This window comes from Panthera onca, chromosome X (genome assembly GCF_046562875.1).
Source record: "Panthera onca isolate mPanOnc1 chromosome X, mPanOnc1 haplotype 2, whole genome shotgun sequence".
Taxonomy (NCBI): Eukaryota; Metazoa; Chordata; class Mammalia; order Carnivora; family Felidae; genus Panthera; species Panthera onca.
In genome coordinates this window covers 1,859,051-1,868,691 of record NC_138357.1, presented here as the reverse complement: position 1 = coordinate 1,868,691, position 9,641 = coordinate 1,859,051, and the positions used below count along the sequence as shown (strand labels likewise).

General features: G+C 66.9%; 1 protein-coding gene across 2 annotated transcripts; it reads right to left on the bottom strand.

Moving 5' to 3' along the window:
• Positions 1-343: 343 nt before the first annotated feature.
• On the bottom strand, positions 344-8,914 carry IRAK1 (interleukin 1 receptor associated kinase 1). 2 transcript variants are annotated; one of them, XM_081794042.1, is made up of 14 exons: positions 8,625-8,914; positions 8,374-8,541; positions 8,121-8,252; positions 7,899-8,002; positions 7,505-7,693; positions 7,201-7,265; positions 6,894-7,008; positions 5,814-5,926; positions 5,121-5,328; positions 4,636-4,701; positions 2,916-3,152; positions 1,827-2,262; positions 1,278-1,421; positions 344-869 (listed from the first exon to the last, which is right to left on the bottom strand). In XM_081794042.1, exons 1-14 carry the CDS (start codon positions 8,758-8,760, stop codon positions 808-810), a joined length of 2,175 nt encoding a protein of 724 aa, XP_081650168.1. In that variant the 5' UTR covers positions 8,761-8,914; the 3' UTR covers positions 344-807. The 2 variants fall into 2 exon arrangements, with proteins under 2 accessions (XP_081650168.1, XP_081650169.1); XM_081794043.1 differs by lacking the exon at positions 2,916-3,152.
• Positions 8,915-9,641: the final 727 nt, after the last annotated feature.

Genomic DNA, 9,641 nt, shown 5'->3' with positions numbered 1-9,641 from the left:
CTGGCCGGGTAACGCAAGGCTCGGGCTTAGCCCAGCCTTGGGTTCGTGGCCCCTCCGTCACGATCGGCGCCCGGGCCGGAGGCTGAGCCTGTGGCCTCCGGAGCCGGGGCTGGCGCGACGCCCGTCGGGAGGCGCCCCCGGGGGTGGGCCGGAGTGCCAGGCGATCACGCTAGGCTGGCTCCCAGGTCCCCGGTGAAGCCTGCAGACACCAGCCCGGTGAGGGGACACCTCTGGGCTCTCTGGGGTGGCTCCGAACTCTCTAGCTAGCGAACTGAACCATAGGACGGCCACACCTCACTTTTCCGAATCACATGAGCCCGGGGCGGGGGCGGGGGGCGGGGGGCGGGGGGGGGGGAGCGGCGCAGCCTCATTGGCTCTGTCCCACACGGTGGCCCCTTTCCCCCAGGGCTTCAGCCGAGTCCCAAGGGAAGGGCTAAGGGCCGCCCTGCCCAGTTCTTAGGGGAGCCAGCTCCCTGCTCCACCCGGCAGCCACCCTCACATCTCTCCCCTGGCCTGCGAGGCCGGCAGCCTTCAGACACGCATTCCTCCCACACCCCTGCACCCCTCCGATGAGAACAGCTCGCCCGTCCCCCAAAGGCCGGAACGAAGGCAGGCCTTTGCGGTGTCCTGCCTGTCGACGGCTAGCAGCCGGCTCTGAGCCCAGCCTGTGCCCGCGCGCCTGGAGCCTGCGAGGAGGAGACCCCCACCCCCCACCGCCCACGGGCTGCTGAGGATCCGAGAGCCACGAGAACTTCCAACTATGAGAACTTTGACTTCCAGGTTCGGGGAATCCGCCAGGTGAACACATCAACTCTGAAATTCGTCGCTCTCTTCCGGCCCCTGCCTGTTTTGGCGCTCCACGCCTAAGCCTGCAGAAGGAGGAAAGGGCAGTCAGCAGGTGCGGGAGGCGCTCCGGCCGCCAGAAGGCCTGGCTCGAGGGCCGGGCTGTGCTCCCGTCTCGGCCTCTGGGCTTCTCGGCAGAGAAGGCGAGGGAGCTGGGACGAGGCCTCGCCCCGAATACACAGCTTCCAGAGGGAGGTGTGGGGGGGCAGGCCCGTCTCCAGCCATCGTCGCAAGGGGTGGCCTGCCTCGGAGCTGCCCCCACCCCCTCCACCCCCCTCGGGAGCAGGCGCCGCGTCCATGCCGACGGGAACAAACGCTCTGCTGTCCGGGGCCAGCGTGAGGAGGCGAGCCCGAGCGGCCCTGGAGGCCGGCCGGCCACAGGGCGCACCCGTGCCTCTAGCCCCTGGCCCCATGGGGGCCGGTCCCAGGGATACCTGGGAGTGAGCTGGACGACAGCAGCTGTAGGCTGTCCAGGACCCCGTCCTCATACAAGGCCAGCTTTTGCACCATCTTCTGCCGGGCTGGGTTGATGACGATCTGTGGTGGCTGTGATGACAGAGAGCTACCCAAGAGCGGTCCTGGGGTGGAGAGAGTGTCCTCTGAGCTGCAGGGGCCGCTGTCCCCGGGAACTCGTCAGGGACGCTCCTGGCCAGCCCCAGCTTAGTTCCCTGCCCCTGGGGACACATGTCCTCGGTGCCGTCTCTGACGGGAGGGCCTGGAAGGGGCCGCGCCGTTGCCCCAGCTCCTGGCCAGGCCAGGAACCCCGTCTTGCATAAAGCCCTCCTTGTTCCCAGCTTTCAGGGAGTGAGCTCCTGGCCTCTTCTCACCCACCTGGAGGTCAGGGTCTGGAGCTCGCTAAGGACACAGGGTGATTAAGAGCAGGCCCCCAGTTCTCTCCTGCCAAAGGGCTGGGGGTGGGGCGTATGGGGACCGTCAGCAAAGGAGGCCCCTGGTCTCTCTTTTGGGCACTGGTCCCCAGCTACCTTCCATAGCTGTCAGCCGGGGCCCTGGGCCGCTCCCCCAGCTCGACGCTTGGGTGGCACCCCCTTCGGTACCGCCGGCCTTCCCGAGGGGTGCCGGGGCCCACACGGCGGCGCCTTGCCCGGGGCTGCCGGGCAAGGCCAGGCCTGGGGGGCAGCTCGGGCTCAGGTGCCAGGAATGCAGGGCAGCAGACAGGCCGGACACGCTCTCGTCACTCTCCACGGGCTGGTTGGGGCCCTTCTGGAGCCAGTCTGGAGCCGGGGCTGGGGCTCCCGGGGGAACCGCCAGGGGCCGCAGCGAGCCGGCAGCGCTCGGGGCGCTGCCGGACGTGGAGATGTAGGAGTTCTCCTGGGGGGAAGGGGGGCCGTGGCCGGCAGCCTCGGGCTCCAGCGCTGGCCCCGCCACGGCCGCCTGCAGCCTCTCCAGGCTCTCATACACCTGTGAGGACAGAGAGACCCTCTCAGGGGGTGGCCTGGGTGGGGTCTCCGTGGCTCTCCGCAGGCAGGCCAGGACTGGCCACGTGGACCGGTCACGGCCCTCACATAAGAGGGCCCTGCTCCGGGCCACCCATGGTCTGTCCTGGGGCTCGGGCTCGGGCTTCCTGGGGGGCTGCGGGGACCAGTGAGCCGGCACGCCCTGCATCTGTCCTTTGCCCTTTTGTCCCTGTCGCAAGGAATGCCGAGAAGTCACGGCCCCTAAGATAAAGGACCAAGAATGGCTTTTCCCTCTCTTCCAGAAAGCAAACCTCACTGCCCCCCTGCCCTCAAATGGGCAGAGGGAAAGAGGGGAGGGGCAGGGAGGGGCCAGGGAAAGGCAGATGCAGTGGCACAGTGTACCCAGAAGGGGGCACGGCAAAACCCTTTGCTTGTGTCTGGCAGGTGGGGTTCGGCGGGGCCCCGGACACCCCAAGCGGAATTGAAGGGCAAGCGAAACACATGTGAAGACCCTGGCTCTAGAAAGAGGTCCGGCAGCTGCCACGTCCGGCTCCCCGCGGAGCAGCACCGGGAACACAGGGCTCCCGACACGCTGCTGTCCCCCACGGGCAGCAGAGTCCCAAGTGCTTCCCACCCTACGCCGCTGTGCAGGGCTACCTGGGTCATGGGGGGTCTCCTTTTGGCCCGCCGGTGCAGACAGCAGCAAGCCAGCTGGCCCAGCGCCAGGCCCAGCTCGGGGGGGCACGGCCCGGGCCGGGGGTCCAGATGCTTCTTACAGATCTGGGCGGCAATTGGGGCGGCCCAGGCGTCTGCGGCCAGACCTGCTTGGAGTGTGGTCCAGGTGCTTTTCAGGGCCACCCCGGCCTCCTCAGCCTCTTCTTCAACCAGGTCTTTCTGTGGGACAGATACTATGAGTGTGGTCACTGCGGGGGAGGTCGTGCCTTCAGTCCCATTCCCCAGGCTCTCATCACGGACTCCTGTGGTCTTTGTTCAGACTTATTAAGCACCCGCTGTGTGCCCAGCACTGCCGGGACACACCCTAGGGACACAGTGACAAACGGAGCGCTCTGGGTCCACCTTCATAGAACTGCCTTCCTGGTGTGGGAGAGATACCAACAAGCCCATAAAGCAATGGGACACTTCAAAGGACAGGCCCGTGGGGCTGCTGACGAGGGCCTGAGCAAGTAGCACTCGGGCTGGGATCTGAAGGCACGAACTCGCCAGAGGTCAGAGCTAAGAAGGGAGGGGAGTGGCCCAGAGAGAGGTACCCAGGGGCGCAAATAGGACTGGAGATCATCTTGAGTTCTGACTTGGGAAGGACCAGGAGGAAGCACCTGGGGTGGGGGTGGGGGGTCTTTCAGAAGGAAGGGCTCATAGAAAGGCCCTGGGGCAGGCAGCAGGGAGCTGGCTGAGTCTGGAGGACAGAGGGATGTACTCATGGATGAGGCCGGCGAGGGAAGCACGGCTCCCGTCCGGCTCCCCGGTTCCGGCTCAGACCCGGTGAAACTTGGGAACGGACAGAAGCAACCCCGAGGCGGGAACAGGGGCAGCAGGAGGTACACCAGTTGTCAAACGTACAGAACCAACACTGATGGAGCGGCCCAGGAAGTGTCTGAGCACGGTGCGGGGATTAAGTCTGTTCGCAGGGGAGAGGCGCCTGGGGGGCTCAGGCGGGTAAGCGTCCGACTCGGTTTTGGCTCCGGTCACGATCGCACGGTTTGGGGGGTTCGAGCCCCGCGTCGGGCTCTGTGCTGGCGGCGCGGAGACTGCTTGGGATCCCCTCTCACCCTTTCTCTGCCCCTCCCCTACTTGCACGGTCTCTGTCTCTCTCAAGCAGACAAACAACAAAGTCTCTTTGCAGGTGGGGAAACGGGCCCAGTGACGAGCAGGGATTTGCTCCAAGACAGTCACGCTGGGACTAGAAGCCAGGTCTCAGTCCACGGTGAGACGAACGGGAAGCAGCTGGCCCGATTTCCCACCACTGCCTCCCCTGGGGCCCTGGGTTCTGTTTCCCACCACAGCTTCTTGGCCCCGAGCTCTGGGACTGTCCTGTTGGGCCACCCCCTTCCCCGCCCACAGCCCGGGTAGGGGCTGGAGAGGCCATAGCATCTGCAGAAGACAGACAGGTTTTTCCTCGGCAAGGTCAAGGGAAGCTGTTTGGAGCCCTGCCTGCTTTCAAAGATGAGTCAGCAGTAGCAGAGGCTGGCTTCTGTGGGGCACTGCATTCCAGATCATTCCACCCTCCAGGGCTGCACCTGTTGGTTACCAGGAGTAGCGCTTCCCTGCCTCCCTCTCTGCCTCTCTCCCTGCTGTCTCCTCGCCTCTCTGTCTCTCTCTCTCCTCTGCCTCCCTCGCTGCCCCACCTCAGGAGGCTCACCAGATACTTGGTCTTGGTACCATGCGTCCTCACGGCCCTCTGGCCAGCCAGGGTCTCCAGCACTACCTGGAGAGGGCGGGACGGAGAGTGTGGTGGTGGCTTCTGGGATGGCAGGGAGGGCCACACGCGGGGGTGGGGGGGCTCGTGGGGTGGACCGGCCCAAAGAGGCTGCTGAGGCACAGATCCGGGCGGACAGGGGCTTGGCCCTCGGACGCGCAGATGGGGACCGGCTGCCGGCAAGGACGGGGCCGCGCGTTATGGGACCGGAGCTCCGGCGGGAGCACACGCGGGGAGTGAGGTGCAGGGCGGAGGCGAGGGCCCGTGTCAGGGAGGGAGGGGCCCCGGAGCCGAAGCTCCGTTAGCTTCCTGCCAGGTCGGCCTCTGGCCCCACGGGGAGCTCTCCAGGCCCCGGTGCCTTCGCTGGGCCCCGGCCTCCCGTCCCCCCCGGTCGCCTCCCCAAGGCGGCAGAGGGGCCTGCGGCTCACCACGCCGAAGCTGAAGGTGTCGGTGTCCACGGCCAGCCGCCCCGTCTTGACGTACTCCTCGGGCAGGTAGGCCAGAGTGCCACGCACGGTCCGCGTCCGGGCCACGGTGCTGCTCTGACCGGGACTGGCCGCTGCGAAGCGGCTGAGACGCGCCAGGCCAAAGTCTCCCAGTTTGGGCATCAGTCTGTCATCCAGAAGGACGTTGGAGCTGGGGAAGGGAAGCGGCGGCGTCAGCTCGGCCCCGGCCCGCTCCGCACCCCAACACCTGCCTGGCGCCGACGGAAGAGGACTCCGGGCTGCCAGCTTGCGCCTCGCCCACGGAAAGTGGCTGGCGGCGGCCGGCGGTCCCGCTGCCCGGGGGCTCCCTCACGCGGGCCAGCCCCTGCTCCTCGGTGGGGCCCGTCCTCGGCCTCTGCTTCCACACCTGTCCCGCGCCCGGCTCTCCGTGACCCGGGGCCCTCGGCTCCGATGGCCCGGGCCTCGGGGCTGCAGCCCGTCCCTCACCTCAGCCTCAGGCAGGAGAGGACAGGCCTATTCTCATGGGGGACACCCAGAGCAGGGCTCCTTGGGACTCGGAGAGCGAGCGCCACTGCTCCCTGCCGGCAGAAGGTTGGGGAGCATCATTCCCTTGCGGCAGACTCCGCTCTGACAGCCGTCAGAGGCCGCAGGGGCCTGGCCGCGTCCCCTCCTCACCTCTTGATGTCTCCGTGGATGAGGCTGGGGCTGTCCTGATGTAGAAACTGAATCGCCCGCGCCGTGCCCAGGAGGATGTTTAGTCGCTGAGGCCAGGAGAGAGGGGGGCAGGCCTGGCAGAGGAAGCAGAGGGGCACAGAAGAGGCTGGAAGGGCCCCCGTTCCTGGACCCCAAGCCTCCCTCCGCCTGTCACTGCGGGGTCTAGACAAGTCACTTCACGGCCTGGGCCACAGTCTCCCCTTCTGGAAAACCACGAGCCAAAGGTCCATGAGCTACTTCACAAGAAGGTCAAGGCTAAGCTCTTCCCAGGAGGGGAGGATGGCTGGGGTGCACCCTTCCTCCTGGAGTGAGCGGGATGTCGGGGGAGGGAGGCGTTTTCTCCACCTCCCCCAGCACAGCGTGCTGATCTCCAGAGCTGAAGTCCCCGAGCGCCGTGAGCCCCTGGATCTTGTGGGCACGTCACGAGAGGGGGCTCAGTCGTGGGTCCAGATGGTGCGGTCCGCCGCCCCCTTTCTCTGGGGGCAATCCTGACAAGACCCCTCAGCTACTCTGCTTGCAAAAGGGAGAAGCTTGACTCCGGCCACTGAGTCAATAACCCTCCTTTGATTTGATTTGACTTGATTTGATTTGATTCATTGATTGATTCTTAACTATTTATTTCTTTATCTTTAACTTTATTTATTTATTTACTTAGAGAGCAGGAGCACAGGAGGGGCAGAGAGAGGGGGAGAGAAGCCCAAGCAGGTTCCATGTTGTCAGTGCGGAGCCCGCCTCCGGGGCTCAAACCCACGAACCGTGAGGTCGTGACCTGAGCTGAAATCGAGAGTCAGACGCTTAACCCGAGGCACCCGGGTGCCCCAGTGACCCCCTGTTTAGGGGCATCACGACCCAGGCTTCCCAGCGCGCGGGAGCAGCCAGAGGGAGGCCCCGGGAAAGGGTGCCGGGGAATGTGGCAACCCACCTCGGGCCGAAGCCCGGACCCAAACCTGCCTGCTGGTGGGACCCACTCACGGAGCCCGAGCGCCCGGGTGCCAACAGCGCCGTGGGGCCGGAGAGGCGTGCGCGGCCAAGGAGGCCTACCTGGAGGTGGAGGCGGTCTTCCAGGGAGCCACTGGGCAGGAAGCCATAGACGAGGCAGTAGAAGCCGCTCTCGGCGCAGTAGCCGGCAAAGTCCACGATGTTTGGGTGACGGAACCTGCTTCAAAAGTGGGACCTGAGGGCTCTGGCCTCCAGCCTCCAGCACGCTCTCCAGCTGGCCGTCGTGGGGGTGGGCAGTCCCCGGGGGCTCGAGGGAGCCAGGCACCGCGGTCCGCGGTCCTGGAGGCCGACGGGGCCCCGACATGGCTCTCCCTCTGCCGCCACCCGGGAGGGGACGCCCCAGGCTCACCGAGACAGCTGCTCCACTTCGGTCAGGAAGCTCTGCCTCACTGTGGTCCACTCCAGGTCTGCCCCCTGCGGCCCCCAAGGAAAACGAGGGCGGGAGGCAGCGTGAAGCCCTTGCGGCCAAGGCTTGACGGCCACTCTCACTGCCACCTGTCCCGGGCCCAGAACAACCGAGGGGCTGGGGACCCTGAACCGGGGGAATCAGAGGGCTGAAGGAGGTACACGGGGCAGCGTGTCCCGGGGAAGGCCCAGAGAAGCGAGGGTCTGCTGACCACCGGCCAGGGCCTTTGCGGGGGTGCTGCACCCACCTCCTTCAGCCTCTTCACAGCATACAGCGTGTTCCTCATCACAGCCCGGTACACACACCCGAAGCCGCCCTCCCCGATCTTCAGCTCCTCTGAGAAGTTGTGGGTGCCTTGGGAAATCTCAGTGAGGGGCCAGCAGAATGGAGAGGGGTGGGCCCCCTGCAGGAGGGACACTGGGCTCTCCGGGTTAGGCTGTGGGAAGATACCCCGGATCAGGTGAAGTCCTCTGTCTTCCTCTGTGCCCCAAACCCTCCCCTGCGCCTGAAACTCACAAGCTCTTGCTACCCCAGCTGCCTCCTGGCCGGCCCTCCTGGCTGGCTGGGGTTCACAAGTGTACCAAAGGCTACCTTTTTTGCTCTTCGTCTTGACTCTTTCTCTGCCGTCAGGCCCCACCTACCTTGGTAGAGGAAGGGTCTGGATATGGTGGTGGTGGCTGGAGGGCAGCAGGGCTTGGGACAGGACCCAGCTCAGCCCCAGAATGGGTTTGGGAGCCTGGAAAAACTTCATAAAGACACCAGTGAGAGGCAGGGAGAGACCAGCGGCATGGTCTACGGCAGTGGCCATGGTCAAGACGGACCTTTCCAAAAGACCGTCAGGCCCCACACCGGGCCCCTCTTACCTGGGGAGGGGAGTGTGGAGGCTGACGTCTGCAACTTCCGGGGGCGGGGGGCCTCGGCCTCAGAGGGTGCAGGGGGACTGCTGGGCCTCGGGGTGCTGGTGCCGGGGGGCAGATGGGGGGCGGGAGGGTGCCCTGGGATGCCAGGGAAGAAAAGGGCGGTTAGGCCCAGGCGGGGGAGGGGGAGGAGGGAGAAGTCCCGTGGGAGGTCCTGGGTCAGCCCGGGATCCCGGGGTCCCCGGGGCCGCTCGCTCACAGGCCGTGATGATATCCCGCGCGCGGAGCAGCTGCAGGTGCGTGAGGATGCGCACGAGGTCGGCCACGCGGGCGTTGCGGTTGATCCAGGGCCACAGGACACTGGCCGTGCGCTGCCCGGAGCGCTCGCACAGCCGCAGCTCGGTCTGGTCGCGCACGATCAGGGCGGCTGCGGGGCGGGAGGCGTCAGGCCAGGGCGCCCGGGGCCCGCGCGCCTCCCGCCCCAGCCTCTCCCAGCCCGCCGCCACCCACCGAACTGGCACCAGTCGGCGGGCTCCAGGGCGTCCATCACTTTGTAGAAGCGGCACATGACCCAGGGCGGCACCTCGTACAAGAAGTGCTGGGCGCCGGGGGCCGCGGGGTCCCCCGGGCCCGGCCCACCGGCCATGGCCGCCGCCGCCGCCGCCGCCGCGCCAGGGCCTCCTGGGGCCTCTCAGGGCCGCGGCGGGCGCGGGCCTTGGCCGGCCGGGTCCGCGGACACTGACTCACTTCCCCTTTAAGCCGGCCTCGTGCGGCGCCCGGCGGGGCGGAAGGGGCGGGGTCCGGGTCCGCCGCCATCTTGCCCGCCGCCGCCGCCGCCGCCGCCGCCGCCGCCGCCGCCGCCGCGACCCTCGGCCAGACGGGGGCGCCGCGCGTGGTGTCTCCCCGCGGAGGCCGCGCCCCTTCGCCCTGTGAGGCGGCCGGGCGGGCTTCCCGGAGGAGGGGCCGCCTGAATGGGGCCCCGAGGGATGGAGGAGCGCGGTTCCGAGCCGTGGGACAAAGGGCGAGCCACGGCCCGGGACACGCCAGACCGGGCTACAGCCGGGCCTTGGGAGAGTCACCGGGAGGTCCCCGCAGGAACTTCTGGCTTCATGTGGGAGGCAGTGCAGAGTCGTCAGAGATCCAGGCAGGGCCAGGTCAGATACGGGCCACACAGAGGACCCCCGCCGAGTCCCGGCAGCTGGCCGGAAGGCCGGGCGCAGGGAGAAGTGTCTGGAAGCTTGCAGGGCAGGCTACCCAGCTCAGGGCATTGTTGCCCACCTCCTCTGCCCTGCATCCTATCTTTTCCGCTCCTTGAGGAACCTGCTCCAGCAACTGTTAGCTCTTTGCGGTGTTTGCAAGTCTTCCTTCTTTGCTGGCCTCTTCCCACTAGCCCATAAAACGTGTTTACGCCTCTTAAAAACAGGCCTTCAGCTTCCGCCGTCCCTCCTCCCTCTGGTGGCCATGCTTCTGGCTCACTCGCGTTCCCCCCTGCGAGGACCGCAGACTCCAGCCTCTCCCCGGCACCAA